At 53.1% G+C, this 18237-nt stretch overlaps 1 protein-coding gene across 2 annotated transcripts in view; it reads left to right on the forward strand.

Moving 5' to 3' along the window:
• Window positions 1-13580, forward strand: part of STIMATE (STIM activating enhancer) — a 51187-nt gene extending 37607 nt beyond the window's left edge. The window contains 5 exon segments of one of the 2 annotated variants that reach the window (NM_001076117.1): window positions 3266-3387; window positions 8465-8577; window positions 9586-9663; window positions 10417-10566; window positions 12814-13580. In NM_001076117.1, coding sequence (NP_001069585.1) covers window positions 3266-3387; window positions 8465-8577; window positions 9586-9663; window positions 10417-10566; window positions 12814-12930 — 580 coding nt within the window. In that variant the 3' untranslated portion in view covers window positions 12931-13580. 2 annotated transcript variants of the gene reach the window in all.
• Window positions 13581-18237: the final 4657 nt, after the last annotated feature.

The raw sequence follows: 18237 nt of genomic DNA on the forward strand, positions 1-18237 counted from the left end.
CCTGGCCCTCCATGCCTTTCCGTCTGCTGCCGGTCATGTTCCCTCTGGCTTGGGGAGAGGGCAACTCTCCTTCATCCCCTGTTCCCCTCTGAGAGATCGTTGTGTGCATGCTGGGTGTTAGGGTTTTGCCCAGTGATGGTGGCCCTGTGCACTGGCTTTCTGCTTATCAACCTAAGTTCTGTCCCTTGGCCTTCTAGTGCCCTCATGTCTCCCAATTTCCAAGCAGCCCTTGCACAGCAGCTTGGAAGGAGTGACTGTGCTGAGACATGACACTCAGGGGCTTCTCTGTCATGTCAGCCACTCGGGGTCAGAGCCTTTGTTGACCACCATTGACCTCACTGACCTGAAGACCATGAGTGGTTCTGCCTCGTCAGTGCAGTCAATGTGCCTTCCACACAACCCCCAGAGTTGTCTGCCTGAAGCCCCAGTTGGGCCACGTCACCTGACCTCTTTGCTAACAACACTCAAACAGTGCTATGGAATGGAAAAGGTCGCTCCCCTGCCTTATCCTGGCCCCATCTGCTGCCTTTCTTGCTCAGACTTGGTGCGCCAGCCATGCTGGTCTGCTCCTGGTGGTCCTCAAGCCCACCAGCTGTCTCCTTCCTCTGTGCCTTTGCTTGCACTGCCCTCTGCCTGGAATGCCCCCCAGCCCTGCCCTGCCGTGCCTCTGAGGAAGAGCAGGCTGGAGGGCTGGTGGGTCCCTTGCCAAAAGATTTAGCATATATTTAAGACCATCTTGACTAGAAGATTCCTTTAAGCTTCTCTTGTTTGGTGACAGTATGCAATTCTGAGATTTAGTCCAAGTCCAGGCTCAGAAGGAAGTTGTAAAGTCTTCCCTCCCCAGGGTTTTTCCTGAAGACCTGTATAGGTTCTCATCTGTTTGGGTGTAGTCCCAAAGCAGGGGACTGGAAGGGGGATCATCTGTAGGGGAGTTAGTTAGGAAAAGGCCTGGTCCTTCCAGTCCCCGAGCCCAGCAGCAAGCTTGTATCATCCTCTGGTAAACCATCTTGGTTGGCTGAGATACACTGAGAGCCAGCTGCTCACCCTGGAGGCCTTGGGGTGAGGAACCCTATCTCCTGGTCCCACTGTGGTCATTGTGGGTCGTTGACAAACTGAATCACAGCCAGGATGGAGAAGGGGATGTTAGCTGCTGACAAATCTCAGGTGCTCAGCCAGAGGAGGAGAGGCCCAAAATGGAGTTAGGTGTTGTGGAAAGAGCCCTTGGCTGGGAAGCCACACTGTCGAAAGGTAGCTCAACTTCTCTGTTTCTTCATCCAGATCCCCAGGATCAGTGCGAAGTTTTCATGAGGTGATGGGTACAGGCACCATTGTAAGCCACTGGGGCACTTATCAATCAGAGGATATTGTCGTTAGAGCTTAGGAAAGATGTGGAGCTCCAGCAGTTGCTCGAGGAGCTGTTGGGGAGAGACTGGGCAGGCAGAGCAGGAGAGCACGCACCTGGCCTGTGGAAGAGTGAGTGCCAGAGTGGGATCTGTTCCAGCCCTGCCATTCTTGCTTTGCCCTGTGACTCTTCATAGATGGGGGAAGAGTTGGGCTGGACCTCGGCCATCTTGGGTTTTTGCATATCTACAAGGGAAACCAGTCAGTTCAGGGAGAGGAGAACTTAAAAACAAAGGAGGATGAGGCTCCCAATGGCAACAAGGGTTCCCTGTGCTGGGGGTACTGTTCTGGGTGGGAGTTTGGTCCTTGTGATATCTCAGGGGCTAGGATTCTAACAGACATCTGTGTAACACCTACTATGTGGCAGACTCTGTTCACCTGTATTGACTCATTGGATCCTCATAACAGCCCTGCAATATGGATATTTTGATTATCCTCAGTTTACAGTTAGAGAATTGAAGCAGAGAGATTTTTATAACTTAATCGAGTTCACACAGCTCAAGGGTGATGGAGTAGGAATTTGAACCCAGCCAGTCTGGTCTGAGGTCCACAGGATACCCTGTTGGCTGCCAGTCTCGCCTGTGTTGAGGGGAGGGTCTAGAGCTTCCTGTCTGTGTTCCCAAGGTCTGGTACACAGTAGGCTGGAATCAGTGTTGGTGAGGGAATGAATGAAATAATACATACATCTGTGTCAAGTACTCTTAATATTTTCAGGATGGGTCCCAGATGTCAGAACCGCTTGAAACCAATGTGGTCTAAGCATGAGGGCAGCGTTAGCCTAGGGCCAGAGCTCAGTGTGACCTTGGACAAACTGCTTGGGAAGCAGTCAATATGCCGTCTCTAGTCTCTGGTCTGAGAGTGACCCCTTGTGATTTTAAAGAGGAAAGGCAGGCAGGAGGAAAAGGCCGTTGTCCCCTCCCTCTGGTTTCCCGCCGCCCCAGGGCACTGGTTCCAATGTGCTCCCTTGGGTTTCAGAGTACTGCACGTGTTATTGAGGCCAGGCCTTGGGGCAGGGGCGTGGGGCTGCCTAAGTATCTCAAGCCTCTCAACTTGGAAATGCCGCAGTTAGTCTGTAGTATCTGCAGCTTCTCTGGGGGTTTCCAAGCTATGTGGCATCCAGGAGGGCACCTGACGCCATGACTGCTTGTCTCCTGCTCTGTGTAGAGAGCTGGGGCCTGTGTTCGGGGCCCTCAGGGGAGGGCTAGTGGGCAAGGGGCCAAGTGAGGGAAGAGGTGTGTGTCGGACAGATAGAAGCAGAGCCCACAAGAACAAGAGGTCAGGGTGGGCGTGGTCTTCTGACCTCCTCTGCTTCCTGCATCATCTTGCCCTTTCCGTAGGTGTTTGCTAGGGCTTGCCTCCGTGGCAGGCCCTGAAGCATAGGGATGAGCGAGGGCACATGGCCTTGACCTTTCTGGTCTGAGAAACCCTAGAGGCCATTTCCTACCCTGCTCTGTGCAGCAGCTCTGTCTCAGGGCCTTGGGAGGGCTGGGCCTTCACTGAGTGAGCAGTCATGGAACAAACTATTTTTATCAATTAAGTTCTATTTTCCTACCAGCCTCGTGGCTGCTCCCAGTCACTCTCTCCCAGTCTCTGTTTGGCAGGAATACTTGAGGTCTTTTGAGTCTCTTATCACTCTCTCACCTTCCTTGAGCAGGGCACTGTCCTAGGGTGGGAGGCCTTCCTGGGCTCCCTGAAGTGACCCCTACAGCCTCCCCCGCATGGAGGCTCCCCCTCCCAGAGCAGGGCCAGACAAGCCCGGGTCCCCAGCCTTGACCTTGACCCAGGAAGCACATGAGGCCTGGCTCCCTGGTGGCTGCTCCCCAGGTGGTGCTTCCTGATGGTGCGCCGTGTCCTCTCCTCACAGGTACCTCATCAACTTCCTCCTGGATGCCACCGTGGGCATGCTCCTCATCTACGTGGGTGTGCGCGCCGTCAGCGTCCTGGTGGAATGGCAGCAGTGGGAGTCCCTGCGTTTTGGCGAATACGGTAATGTAGCACGGACACCGGACGGGGGTGTAGAGGGGTCGTCCTGGAGGGGCTCTGCTCCTTACCCTGTACAGCCCTCCAGGCCGCTGGGTTGGAGAAGGTTCAGGAGCGGTGGCTGTGTCCTCTGTGTGGTGGAAAGGCTGGTTCTGGAGCCTGAGCTCCATCCTCCTATGTGAGGCAGGTGGGTGGGTGCCTGCTTCACTGCCAAGTCCCCAGCCTTGCTGGCAGAAGCCATAGGGTTCACCCTCAAGACAGGGAGGGGGCAGGGCCTTCCTCCAGCAGAGGGCACCAGCAGCCCTACCTGTGGGGCTGTAAGGCCACCTTTCTCCGCCATGCTTCCCACCGGCCTGCCTTGCTGGAGAGACAGGGGTGGCTCTCAGTTTGGGAGCTGCTCTTTTTTCTGCTACATGTCCATACTTGTCCTGTCACTGGGCCATTCCACTACTGGAGCTCACAAGGTCAGGACTGGAGTGTCTATCCCCAACCCCAGGGCCAATTCACCTTGCCATCACCTGACCGTGGGCTGGCCCCCGACCTGGTATCCCGCAGGTACAGTCACCAGGGACAGTAGGGGCATCCTCACTCACAGAGACAGAGCCTAGAACAGGTGGCCTGTGGATACTGGCACAGTGTTGACCCACTCCATCTTGTCAGACCGTGGGGATACAGTGTTGGTAGGAAGCTGCCCTCATGCTGGCTCCAAGTGCACATGGGGTACCTTTTACTTACTACCCCCAGAGAAAGAGCTGGATGTGGCCTCAGGGGCTGCTGGTAAGAGGGGCTTCTTTGATCCTTGCCCCGCTCTGGGGATCCACCTCTCTCCCACCTTCACAGGGGGCCCTGCTGTCTGTGGCCAGGAGCTCCCATTCATGGGCACGGCATCAGTGGAGCCTTTGTCATGAGGGGCACATGGGCCAAGATGGGGAGGACCCACAAGAGACTGGCATTTAAAGGGAGAGCCAGTTCGTGGAGCTGGCCGTGAGTGCCTGGGGTATTTCTAGAAATCTTAAGTAATTGTTTGTCTCCATTGACGGGAGGTGAGCTCAGGGGAGGGCTTTTCTTAGCCTTGTTACTTGACGCCTGATGAGTCACTGACTTAAGATAGTGTCCGACACACAGCGGGTGCCCCTGTGGCTCGGGGTCTTCCCTGTGGAGAAGCTCCAGGTCTGATTCCTTAGAATGGAGGACAGAAGTGGACCACGCGCACATGGACCAAAGTGGCATCATCCTCATTTATAGGATGGGCACCCACAGGGGTTGAGTGACGCTCACCCAGGCAGTGCACAGCTTGGAGGGCCTCTTGGCTGCTACACGGGGATACCCGATCTTCCCACCAGCTCCAGGAACAGTGCTCTGCTGATCGTCTCTGCTGTTAAGATCCCTCCTGGAAGCCAGGACTCTCAAGTCAGCTGTAGCTGAACGGTGCTAGGGAGAGCTGCTCATACCCAGTCATGCTGCTCAGTGGCCTGGGAGTGGACACCAGGCCAGGTCCCGACACGGGGGCCATTATGGTTGCACCTGTTCCCAGTGTGTTCTGTTTGCATCCCTAAGAGAGATGGAAAGAAGGTGGCAGTGGTTGTTTGAGCCTCTTGTTTCTGTGCCACCTTCCTCTACCCACATGCCCAACCCCTGCCCTTGGGTCATCCCACCCCCTGCGCCTTTGGGAACCGGAGTCCTCAAGCCAGGGTGTTTCCAGGTGAAGCTGCCATTTATTGAGGAGCATCTGGGTCCTCCCTGCCCAGGCAGAGGAAGGATAGTGGCTATTCTCAGTTACCTGGTTCCTGTTGTTATTGTTTTCTTTTGCTGCCGTAACAAATTACTGCAAAATTATTGGCTTCAGTTCAGTTCAGTCACTCAGTCGTGTCCGACTCTTTGCGACCCCATGAATCACAGCACGCCAGGCCTCCCTGTCCATCACCAACTCCTGGAGTTCACTTAGACTCAACGTCCATCGAGTCAGTGATGCCATCCAGCCATCTCATCCTCTGTCGTCCCCTTCTCCTCCTGCCCCCAATCCCTCCCAGCATCAGAGTCTTTTCCAATGAGTCAAGTCTTCGCATGAGGTGGCCAAAGTACTGGAGTTTCAGCTTTAGCATGTTTTCTTTTGCTGCTGTAACAAATTACTACAAAATTATTGGCATAAAACAGCACAAATGTATTATTTTACAGTCTGTAGTGGAGAAGTCTGACAAAGGGTCTCATGGACTAAAGCCAGATTGTCAGCAGGACTAGTTCCTTCTGGAGTCTGTACAAGGAGAACCCATTTCCTGGCCTTATCCAGATTCTGGACAGTGACTGTATTTCTTAGCTTGTAGCCCCTTCATTCATTTTCAGGGCCAGTAACCACAGGTTGAGTGCTTCCAAGTGGCACAGTGGTAAAGAATCCTCCTGCAATGCAGGAGACCTGAGTTCGATAACTGGATCAGGAAGATCCCCTGGAGTAGGAAATGGTAACCCACTCCAGTATTCTTACCTGGAAAATCCCATGGACAGAGGACACTGGCTGGCTAGAGTCCATGGGGTCACAAAGAGTTGGACACGACTGAGCAACTGATCATACATACACACAACTGCTGGTTGAGTTCTTCTCATATTATATCTCTCTGGCCTTTCACACCTTCTCCACTCTTAAGTGCCCTTGTGATTACTGGGCCACCTGGATAGGCCAGGATGCTCTCCCCATCTTAGGTTAGCCACTGTTATTGCACTTGCAGCCTCAACTCCCCTCTGCACAGTAGTTGCATAGTCTCAGGTTCTGGGGGTTAGGGTGTGGACATTATTCTCCCTACTGTACCTGTTAACTGGCCTGTCCACTTGAGGCAGTAGTTCCAAGTAGGGCTCAGAGCTCTCTTCTTAGGCTAGTGAAGGAGAGGGGCTTGTTTTCTGGGTATTCCTGTGGTCCCTAGAAAAGAAGGTGAACTTACTAAGAAAAACATGGGATGTGGGGAATAGACCACGCAGCCCTGAGGGATAAGGCAAGGTACAGGGAGAGGTGGTGTCCGCAGTCTGAAGACTAGGCTGCTCTTCCCTAGACAGAATTCCTGGAAGCGGTCTGTGTCTCTCAGGCACCTGTTGCTTGGGCTTTGCTACCAGCCTCTGTCCCAGTCCTCCCTCTGGAAGCCTCTCTACATACAGATGAGTTCCATCCTTTTGGTCCCGTTCCCATGATTTATCCTGAGGAAATAATCTAGCAAAAACACCCAAGTACCTGAGGGTGTCCAGTGTGGTAATAAAAAGCAGGGCACACGAGAATGCCTGGCTTGTCTCTCCTTGAAAGATGAGGCTGTGGGGAATGCCAGAAAGACTCTCAGATAAAACAAATCAGAAAAACCAGCGCGTGTGCTGGTGGTTATGTGGCTATGTGCTGGATGCTCAGGGGACATGGTCTGTGACAGTGGGGTCACATGTGACTTTTCTTTTTTTGCTTTAAAACTTTCTTATTCAAGCATCTACATTGAAGAAAAAAAAGGCAGCTGCAGCTAAGGGGGGTGACTCTGAAACTCAGCAGTGAAATTCAGGGTGTAGTGTGAGGACAACAGGAGGAAAAGCATTTTCTTCTTCTGTTGCCATTAAGACTTAGAGCAAATGGGGTGAGCATGATGCAAGCAGATTTTTGTTTGATATTAAATTTGTTGCCACTTGTCTTGTTGACTTTTAAACACACTAGTCTCACTTCATTCGTCTGTCCTACCAGTGCTCTGTCTGACCGTCCCCCATTTCATTGAACAGTTTTTAGCCAAGTATTTTGAGCTGCTGTTTTTGAGAACTTTCCTCAATAACGTCAGATAGTTTACCGAAAGGATTACAAAACTCCAGTAAAAATCTAGGAGAGATTGTGCTTCTGAAATGGCTTTTTGGCTCAGATGTGTCTTACCCAGAAGTGAGAGTAAATAGGACACCGCAGGAGACGCACTGAGGTCTTTCTGCATGTTTTCTGTGCACTTCTCCCAAGATTTTCCAGAAAAGGGAATGACCTGGGGTTGTATCCATTACGGCTGTGGAAGGCTTCCCCTGGGGCTCCACCAAGCACAGCGGGTTGGCCTGGGGACTGCTGGCACCCACCCCCAGACAGGGATTTCTGCGGACACTGTGGAAACAGAAGCCAGAGATCCCTCGGGGGGCCTGGATCAGGGCCTTTGTCTCCCCTGAAGTTACTGTCCAGCCCCCTCCTGGCCACCGTGATCAAGCAGCTCCAGCAGGGCTTCCCGAGTGGCTGGGGCACACCCCCCTCCCCGCCTCCCGCCTCGGGTCTTCTGCGCTGAAGGTGTGTGGCTCCCCAGGGACCCATCTCATGGGTTCTCCCTGTCACTGAAGATGGAGGATGTTCACTGGAGGGGTCCTCCACCCTTCATCAAGTCCCTTTTGAATCATTCTGGAGGCGCTTGAGGGGCCAAGTGTCCCCCAGTATGGACTGCTGGCCTCTTCCGTTTCTCAAGCACAGTGACTGACGGGATCACAGACAGACGTTTGTCACAGCCTCCTTACCTGGGGGGCTTCTCTCTTTGTTTCCTTGTCCCCAGTCCAAGGTGTTTTGGGGTGCCCCTAGACAGAATCTGAATACCCCCCAGAGTCAGGTTTCTTACTTGCAGGGCTAAGGGCAGCAGGAAAGTGAGGGGGAGTGGGGAATGGCGGCGGAAGTGGGATAGGGGTGAGAGGCAAACAAAGAGGTTGTTTACTGCCTTCCTGATTCAGAAACCATAGCCCGTTCATGGATGGGGAGAGGATGGATAGCACCACAGCCGCTGGAAACATCAACAATGGATAATAATAGCAGTCTTGCTTAACACAGCTTCTGCTGCCAGTGGACAGAAAGAGCCAGCTTTTCTCAGCCCCAGCAATGGACACTTACTAACTTTAGTGCCTTGTAATTATATCTTAGAGTCTCTGAAAGAAAGGCCACTTTGGTATCTCCAAATTAGGAATTCTCTGATTTTTGTTTGTTTAAGACAAGCTGATTCTTGGCGCTCTGGAGGGCTCATTTAGGAGCTCGTGGGTTGGAGGCGGGGATCAGGGCTCATGGGAGCTGTGGGTGATTGGGGTGGAGGCGACTCAGTGACCAAGCCCTCTCTCCCTGCAGGAGACCCTCTGCAGTGTGGAGCCTGGGTTGGACAATGTGCCCTTTACATCGTGATCATGATTTTTGAAAAATCTGTCGTTTTCATCGTCCTCCTAATACTTCAGTGGAAGAAGGTTTGCCTCTTGTTCCCTTCTTTACCAACTCCTTGAGATGTCAAGGAAGACAGTATTCCCCCCTTCCCCAATCCCCACCCTAGCCCTGTTGGGAAACCAAATTGGTTTTCTTTTTAACTACATGAAGGTACCTGGATTTGGTCTGATGGGGCAGCTCCTGGCCACGTATCAAGAGCAGTAACTTGTCACTTTTTCATATAGCATCCTTCTACCTCCCTTATACACATCTGCTCTAGATTAAGCCTTGGACATATGTAAAGCCCATGAAGATACAGTCCCTGCCCTGCAGTTGCCTACGTCATCAGGTAACTGTTAAGTGTTGTCAGCAGATGTTCTCTGCATCTGCAGGTGCCTCCTCATTCACCTCTCTTGGCCAGTGGTTTAATCAAGCCTTTTGGTGGCAAAGGCAGTTGTTGGTCATATGTTCCTGTGGTTCCTAACACTGCCCTCTGGCCCCAGGGCTGTGCAGATAAGACTCCACTGCCCACAGGAAACCAGCCAAAGTAGCTCAGATCTTTGGTTTTATTTGTGGCCGAGTTTTATTTTTTAAAAAAATAAACTAAGGCTTTTGGGAGCTGTTGTTGAGGAGGTGGTTGGGGTGCAGGATTTCCATTAGAAAGTGGTCGGCGCCTCATTGCTAGTATCTGTGATGACTGTCCACCAGCCTCACTCTTTCCAACTTGCTGAAGCCCACACTCTACCCTGTGCCAGCTTTGTAAAGTGCTTCAGCCTCCAGTCCCCCTACACTTCTCACTTCCACAGCAAGGGAAAGCTACTCAAGGATTACCTGCTCCTAGTGGGCTCCAAAGGGGTCCCTTGTTGGCAGTCAAGTCTGGGGACTGTGTGGCCCTGGGTGTGAGGTGCGATTCTCATCAGGGCTCTGAGGGAAGTGTCTTAGCAAAGCCTCCTCTCAGGGCCTCATGGGCCATTTCCCTACCGCTCTCCACCCCCCTGGAAACTATCTTTGTGGTCTTCCCCCAACCTCACTAAGTCTGCTTCTCTTTACAGGTGGCCCTGTTGAATCCCATTGAAAACCCAGACTTGAAGCTGGCCATCGTCATGCTGATCGTCCCCTTCTTTGTCAATGTCAGTGCCTTATTGCATTTCATAACCTCTGTTTGCTCCATGCCTTCCCGTGTTCCTTTCAAAATTCTGACAGAGAAAACACCTTCTAGCACTTGGGTGCCTCCATGCAAGTATTTGCCAACTCTCATCCCCACCCCAGACCTAGAAACATCCGAATTACTTCCTCAACATGCAGATCCTGCTCCGGGGCCTCTGTGCAAAGTGGAGGGTCCTGGGATCTTTGTCGTGCCCTCCCTACCAGGGAACTGCCACATATGTAACAGTGACTTCTAGATTAAGACTGTTAGGAATGAAGACTGTCAGGAATTTTCCTGACCTCAGGGCTCCTAGAGAAACTTCCTGACTGCAGGGCTCCTAGAAAAACTCACAAGCACACTGGCTAGAAATTAGGAAATAAGAAAAGAAATGGCAAAGGAACCTGGGGCTGACAGATGTGGTAGGTGTGCCGACCAGCGACTCCGCTCAGGGGAGGAGCCCCTACCAGGAGTCCAGAGACCTTGGCTCAGGCCCTGCTCTGCTGAGTGCATCAGTCATCAGCAAGAACCCCTTGCAGCAAAACTCTTAGAGGGCGCAGGGATTGGAAGTCTCTTCCTTGACTTCTGAGAGGGAGCAAGGGCCTGCATGATATCTTCCTCTCCCCAGTTCTTAATGCTGTGATCTGGAACGGGTCTGAGGAGGATGGGTGTGGGAGCTGCTTGCCTTTGCTTTCATAAGTGTGTTATCCCAAAGTGACCTGCATTTTTCTTCCCATAGGCTCTGATGTTTTGGGTAGTGGACAATTTCCTCATGAGAAAGGGAAGGACGAAAGCTAAGCTAGAAGAAAGAGGAGCCAACCAGGACTCAAGGAACGGGAGCAAGGTCCGCTACCGAAGGGCCGCGTCCCATGAGGAGTCAGAGTCTGAGGTAGGGCTAAGCCCTCGTGCCACTGACCCAGGAAGGGTCTGCTCTGTTCGAATGTGGCCGTCTCTTGAATGCTGAGTCACAGCCCCACCAGTGGGAGGGAGAGGAAGCTGACAGCTCCCGTCCAGCTGGGACCCATTCCTGCTGTCCCCTGGTCCTTCCTCAGGCTGGGAGCTGAAGCGTCTGGTGAGGGGTGGCCCTTTTCCAGCAGCCCCTCCATCGGGGGAGCAAGACAGGAAAGGGAGGAGAGGCACTGTTCCAGGGAAGCTGGCAAGGACTAGTGGGCGTGGTTGTCCTTTAAGCATCAAGGCGTTTGAATCCCTGCCCATCTTTCCAGAGCAAGGGAAGTGTTGGCTAAACTGACTGGAAACTTCTGTGGGGGTAGCTAGGCCTCCCAGGGAGAACCTCATCTCCCCTTATTTTCAAGTTTCCTAAGTTGAAACATTTGGACCTCAGGGAGATTGGTGGCCATAAATAGGAGCCAGGAGACAAGGTTGTATGTCCAAGGCAGGCCCGTAGGTGCATGGCACTATGGGTGTGGGTGACAGAAATGGCTGAGGATGTCTTCTCGGAGAGGCCTTCACACTTGTGGATGAGGTGACAGCCAGCCTGCATAGCCCATCTTAGCAGGCAGTGATATATTTTGAGATTGAAGTGAAGTGAAGTAAAAGTCGCTCAGTCGTGTCCAACTCTTTGTGACCCCACGGACTACATAGTCCATGGGATTCTCCAGGCCAGAATACTGGAGTTGGTAGCCTTTCCCTTCTCCAGGGGATCTTCCCAACCCAGGGATCAAACCCAGGTTTCCTGCATTGCAGGCAGATTCTTTACCAGCTGAGCCACAAAGGAAGCCCATTTTGAGATTGAGGCTTTGACAAAACCCTGTGAGAACTTGAAACAGTTGGTTTAGCCCCTTGGGGCATCCTGGAGAGTGCTTTGAAAACCACCTAGGTGGAAGACATCGGGGAAGCCTGCCTCTTCTCTAGCTGAAAGTGAAGTCGCTCAGTCGTGTCTGATTCTTTGTGACCCCATGGACACTAGGCTCCTCCATCCATGGGATTTTCTAGGCAAGAGTACTGGAGTGGGTTGCCATTTCCTTCTCCAGGGAACTTCCCAACCCAGGGATCGAACCCAGGTCTCCCACATTGTAGACAGACGCTTTATCATCTGAGCCACCAGGGAAGTCGCCTCTTCTCTAGGCGTCCCCTCAAATCTTGATGAGGCCAGCCTGTCGGGTTGTAAGAACATGGTGAATGTTGTGAAGGACAAACAGCGTTTTAGGCAGAAGCAGCTGCTCCTGAGGCGTCATGGTCCTGTGGTTTGGTGTTTGGGTAATAATGTGAAATTCACTGTGGCCAGAGTAGCATGTATTCCGGAGGGTAGGATAGCATGACAGGAAGTGGGTTGTAGGCCAAGATCTGAGCTAACTGGCTAGGTGGTTTGTGATCCAGAGCAAGGAATGGGCATGCGTTTGTACAGGTTATAGGGAGCCAGAGAGAGTGTTCGATCAGGGGACCAGGACTGGGGGCAGGAAGCCCTGCAGGGAGGGTAGTGAGAGCACCCTGCCCTGGAGGAGGATAAGCTTCCCCTGTGCAGCTGTGCTCTGGGCCTCTCCATCTTGGCCTGGGCTGTCCCCATCCTTCCCCGATGCTCTGAGTCCTGAGCAGCCAGGCAGGTGGGCAGTGAATGTTGTCTGCTCCAGGTGCCCTAGCTGTGTGGCTGTGTTGTTCTAGGGGCTCAGAAGAGCAGAGGGCTCCTGTTTGTCTTCAGAAATTTGTGAGGTTGGCTCATAGCAGCCACTCTGAAATGGCCCTGCTGTGTGTGCCCCACAGGTGTTTTCCTTTCCAAAAGGGACTTTTCAGTACTCTTGTGCTATATTTGAACCAATTTCAAGGACCTGGGACTCCATATTGCCAACACTGGGCTTTTTTGGCCAGTGTGACCTAATGCAAAGTTTGCTCTGATGGTGGTTCGGTCCCAGCCGGAGGTTGTATGGAGAAGCAGGAGCAGCGAGGCATGTCCACTCAGCACTGGTGTTAGCACCTGTGGGGGTGCACGTGGTGTAAACAAGGTCGGGCGAGGGACAGCTCGTCTCACTCTGTAAAGGGGGACCTCCCCATCTCCCTCTGTTAATCAACTTGACACTTGAGGCCTCCTGGCCAGGTTGGAGTTCTAGACGGGGGTCCAGGGTGGCCAGGTGAAGAGGGCATCGCTGGCGGTGACTCAGGGCCATGCCTATCCACCACTCAGATCCTGATCTCAGCCGATGACGAGATGGAGGAGTCGGACGTGGAGGAGGACCTCCGGAGACTGACGCCCCTGAAGCCTGCGAAGAAAAAGAAGCACCGCTTCGGGCTGCCTGTATGATGCATTCCCAAGCCAGGATCGGGTGGGGTCCCGCGGCCGGCCACCGGTCAGCCGAGGGTCGCTCGGCCGCGTCTTCCCTCCCCTCCTCTCTCTGCCCCTCTTCTACCTCCGCTCCTCCCGCGGCCTCTGCCGCTCCCAGATACTGTGACCCGGGGAGGGGGGCCGCCGGCTCCACGTGGCAGCTGGAGGTCCCCTCTCAGTTGCACTACAAACACTGACCAAATATGCAAGCGAGGCGTTCTGTTTGTGTTGTCGTCCCGGTGGTGTTGCGAGGGACCCGGAAGCCCTGTCCCGCGTCTTGCCGTGTGGCCTTGAGGCTGAGGACTTACCTGCACGTGGACCGTGGGTGGAGCTTCTCGTCAGGGCTTCAGCGGGGAGTGTGAAGACGGAAAATGTTTGGGGGCTGAGTTACTCATTGACCAAGTTGGAGCTGTGACGCTTTCTTACTCGAAATGGCTTTTGTAACTATTGATTTCTATGGCTGGTTTTATGAGCTGTCACAGTGTTAACGTTTTTTGAGTATGTGTTTATTTCCTATGGGACTAATGGGCAAAACATAGATTTTTAAGTCTTCCGTATGCTGTTGACTTTTATATGTTTAAGTTATATTTTCATACTATTGTATTTAAAAGCTCTTTTTTACCCCCAAAGAAATGGGTTTGTTTGCCTTTCATGGGACGTGAACTGGTGGGAGGAAAAAGTTGAGAGTTTTTTATTTGGAATATCGTTAGGTAATCTGCGATCCGATGCGGTAAATAATTCCAGTAGGAAGGGAGGTGGGTCCTTATCTGAAATCAGCAAACCCAGTCAGTGGTTCTGCAGAGGTCAGGCCTGAGCAGGAGGCAGCTGGTCCAAATGTGGATCCAGGGCCTGTGAGGGTGAAACAGGAAGGGCTCTGCCCAGAGCCCAGCAGCACTTGGCACTTACTTCAGCTGGCAAGTTAGAGTCTTGGTGAAATGTGACTGAAAAGGGAGCATAAGAGGATATTGTGTCCAGAGAAATTGAGACTCCAAGGCCACTCCTGTTTGTCCCCTGCATCTCTTCAGAACCTCCACATCTGAAGTTTAAAGCCCAGTCTTGGCCTCCCCGCCTCCCATGGTGCAAACTTCAGAGCCAGACTCTGGACCCACCTCTGGGAGCATCCTCTCAGGCTACCCCGTGCCTGTCAGCTTAGTGTTGCTCTACTCGTCTTATGCAGCAGTCTAGAGAACGCCTGTCTGACCATGAGATCCTGTTGTTTACATCCTCCAGAGCATCAGGGTGGCTGGGCATGGGGCGGGGCAGGTGGAGGTGAGTGAGCTTGCTGTCTGCATCCACAGGCAGGACGAAGTGCTTCTTTCTAAACTTGTGGCCCCCACTCCTCAGAATGAGCATAGGCCCCGTGGCTTTGGGAGTCTGCTGCCCGGCAGTGGAGTGGGCTGACCCAGGTACTTGCCTGCTGTGGGAGCAGCAAGGCAAAGCAGCCCGGTGTTTTGTCCCAGCCCAGGGTTGGCCTGAAAGTTTAGGAATAGAGAACTTCATGGCGAAGTTGAGAGCTGGAAGTGAGATCAGTGCAGGGAGCCCACACCACCCAGAACCTTCCTTTTAGACCTACATAACAATGTGTTTCACTCAAGCAGGTTGGGTCTGAATTGTGACGTGTGAGCCACAGTGTTAAACCAGGCATCCTGGGTCTATCCTCTGCCTCCTGCAGTCCCACCTGTGTGGGTCGTAAGGGCACAAACTTTGGAGAGGACTTCTCAGCTGTCATTCTCTAAGAGTCCAGAAGCAGGAGGGCCAGAGGAACCTGGACCTGAACTGCCATGGGTGGCGATTCTGCTTGGGTGGGTGCCAGTGGCCACAGGAGAGGAAGGTGAGATTGCAGCCCATCTCCACTCTCCCTTCACCCTATTCTCATCCCATGCTCTTCCCTCTCCAACCTTCAGCTATGTTAGTGGGCAGCTCTGCACTGGGAAGACCAGGCCCGACTCTGGTCCTGGTAGGTGGTAGGCATCGCTGACTCGCCTTACTTTGTCCTCCCGTTGCCTTTCGTTTTTAATAACCTGTGGTCACAGCTGTTTCCTGCACCTCACTGAGCCCAGAATCTGAGCTTTTCTTTCAGTCTTCAGATCCTGATGTTTCCAAACTAGCAACAGTGGGCAGGAGACACACAGGCTGTGAAGGATAGAGACTGGGTTATACAGATCCCAGATGATCTGCTTATCCCAGTGCCTGCTGGGCAGTAGGTTTTGGGGACTAAGAGGTAGTGCGCAAGTGGTGGTTTCTCCCTGTATCCTGATTTGCAAAGGAGTTTAGTCTCTGAGTGGCAGTTGTGTGGTAGCTGGCTACCTAGGGCATGGACATTGACCAGAGTCTAGTTATACAGGGCATCGTTGGCATGCTTGGCCTTACCCTCTGTGCACACTCACACGCACAGTTTGTATCCCCCAGGAGTGCCTCCTGTGGTTACTGAGTTCTTTGCTGTGGTGCACTGTCCCGAGATAGTAGGTACGGTGGGCCATGGCCAGGACTTAATTCCCGGCTGGCCTCCCTCCCTGGGGTAGGCTTTCTCTCCAAGTGCTCCAAGGTGCCTTAGGAGGTGCAGCCCTTCACCTGCCCTAAGGCAAGCGTTGTCATGTTTGAGAAGCCACAGAACACCAGCTGGATGTTGTGCGCTGTCCATCTGGTTTGTCTGAATTTGGATCTCAGACAAAGGTGGACCCCATGCCACCTTTCATAGAAACTTGTAAGGCAAGGCCAGGAACAAGTTTCTTGTAACTGATGGAAGTAACCTGATGAAGTAGAATTGTCACATCTACCGTCTGAATGAAGGAGACCACCATTGCCCATTTTCCCTTTGGCTGCCAGTGGATGTTGTCAGTAGCAAGGAGGAATGTTGATGAGATCCCCGGCAACAGTGGCTTCTTGGTCTGTTCAGTCCAAAGGCCTACCATGTGAAGTCCCACTAATTAGCCTTCAGGCACGCTGGTGGCCTCCAGCCTCAAGCTTTAAATTGTGCCTCTTCCTGGCAACAAGGAGTCATGGGTTAATGTTGACCATGCCTGTAAAGGGAATATATGTAAAGGTTCAAATTCAAATTGTTTCTTCCCCTCGGCAGCGTGGGCCTAGAGGCTGCAGCCCAGAGTCCCCGACTGAAGGCTGCCCCAGGAGCCTGGAGGGAGCAGCAGGTGTCAGCATCTCACTCTGCCCTCCAGACGGCAATCCACTGGCCGTTTTGCAGCCAGGTGAACATTGATGACTCTGGGAACTTACCATCAGCCAGAGCAGCCACCCTGGAGGGTGCAAGGCTGGCCTTTAGAAGTGTCACACACTTCCAGCGAGGAGCAGAGAGCTGTCTGTTTTACCCTGCAAAACATTGGTAGCTCCAAGGAGCTTTGCTTGGGGGAGGGCCTTTGAGCTCCTGAGGGGGTGGGTGGGTTGTTTTAATTTGGTTTCTCTTTTCATGAAGTTTGTTAGGAGTCAGACCTATGTGAGCAAACCATGGCCTCCCAGTGGAGGTGGTTCAATTTGTGGTGTTATGAGTCACAGAAACACATTTTTGAAGTGAAAGGGAAGATGATGTACTTACACTGTAAAATGGTTTACAATAAAGTTTGACATCTTATTACAGTTTCTAAAAAAAGAAGCTATCACTCTTGTGGTTGGTTGTTGGTTCTGTGTTCTGTGGAGCTGAAACAGCTTAGTGGGGTCAAGAAAATGTCCCGAGTGAGTTAGAAAGTTCTTCCCAGAAAACAGGGTGAGAATGAATCTGACCTCTCCTCATGGCGGACGTGGGAGCCAAAACCTGCCGAGGGGAAAAAAACAAACACGCTCACGCCGTTTCGTCTTTCCTGCTAATGCGAGTGAAAGCTCCTCTGTCTCCCCCCGACCAGGAGTGTGTGGTGCCTTAGAGATGGGGTGTAAGGCGTGAACATCCCACATCCTTGTTCCTGAGGCTGCAGGGCTGGAAGGCAGGTGCCTCCCTGGGCAGCGCTGGCTGTGGAGGCAGAGCTGAAGCACCGGGAGCTGGCAGCACAGGCCAGGCCTGTCCTCAGTGCCTCTTGGTCCCTGTTTGGAGTCCTGGATTCGTGCCGGCAACTGTCTGAAGGCATTCCTCATGTCAGCACTCGTCTCAGATGGAACCTGGCAGGGCTCGCGTTGGCCTCCCAGAGCCAAAACCAGGCAGGGGGAATTAGGGTGGGATGAGATCTGACAGCAATGGAATGGCGTTCCAGGTAGCCAAACGTCAGTGCCTGGTTGGTTCCGTCTGCTTGGAGCCTTCAAGGATAAAAATGTGCTCTATCACAAACTGACAAGGAGCCTGGGTATGTTTGACCCAACAGGACAGACCCTGAGTGCCCATCCACATCACATTCACTCCTGCCCTCACCCCAGGCCCAGAGCCCTGCCATGTGCCCTGGGGGTCTCCCCTTCAAGGATTGGGTGTTTGAAACTAGCAGAGGAGAGTTAAGTGACCTTCAGGGTCCCTGTCCGTCTGTCTATGACTGGAGTGGGCTTCACTGTTGCCCACCCTCTCATAACCTAAATATCCTTGGGCCAGTTGCCCTTCAGTGACCTCATCTCAGTCAGAGGCTCTGTGCTGTTTCCTCCAGCTCGCCTCATGGTTTCTTCCCAGCCCTTCCTGGGCACTTTTCCCCTTCCTTTATCCCTCTCCTAATAAAGTTGCACTGGGAGCTGGACAGAGAATGGGGGCATCAGCAAAACTGTTGATGGGGCAGCTCCCAGGCTTCCCTTGGCTGCAATTTCTCCACCTGGGAGCCAGGTGCAGGCCCCATGCTCTGAGTGTGATGGCTCAGCAAGCTGGCCGTGAGCACATGCTCCCCAGCGGCAGATTCAGGAAGCCTCCTCCCTGCTGCCATGTGGAGCTGGAAAGTCTCTTTCCTGTGGAATCCAGGGAGAGGGTAGAGAGAAAAACAAGCTCAGAGTTGTCCACCCTGGCCCAGGGCCCTCCCTTTCCTCGGGGACACCCCCACGCTGGGATGGACTATCGCAGATAGACAGCTCGGACAGCCACATGTATGTTACACGACCTGCATTCGTAAACACAAGTTGCTGCCAGGCCCAGCGCCTCCCTCCCACAAGAGAGCAGCTGTCCCCGAGGGTACGGGGTCTCCCCAGCTGTCTACTGTCGCCAGGACTGCAGCCCCCCAGGCAGAAGTGCTCAGAAGCCCCTATCATCTCCAAGAATAAACTCTGAAGCCAGCGGCTGCGTGGATCTGAATCATCGGGGAGCTGTCAGAGGAGGGGGAGTGACTTCCCAGGACAGGCAAGCGGACTATATAAGCCCCAGAGGGCTGGGCGCTGCTT

Source organism: Bos taurus, chromosome 22 (genome assembly GCF_002263795.3).
Source record: "Bos taurus isolate L1 Dominette 01449 registration number 42190680 breed Hereford chromosome 22, ARS-UCD2.0, whole genome shotgun sequence".
NCBI lineage: Eukaryota > Metazoa > Chordata > Mammalia > Artiodactyla > Bovidae > Bos > Bos taurus.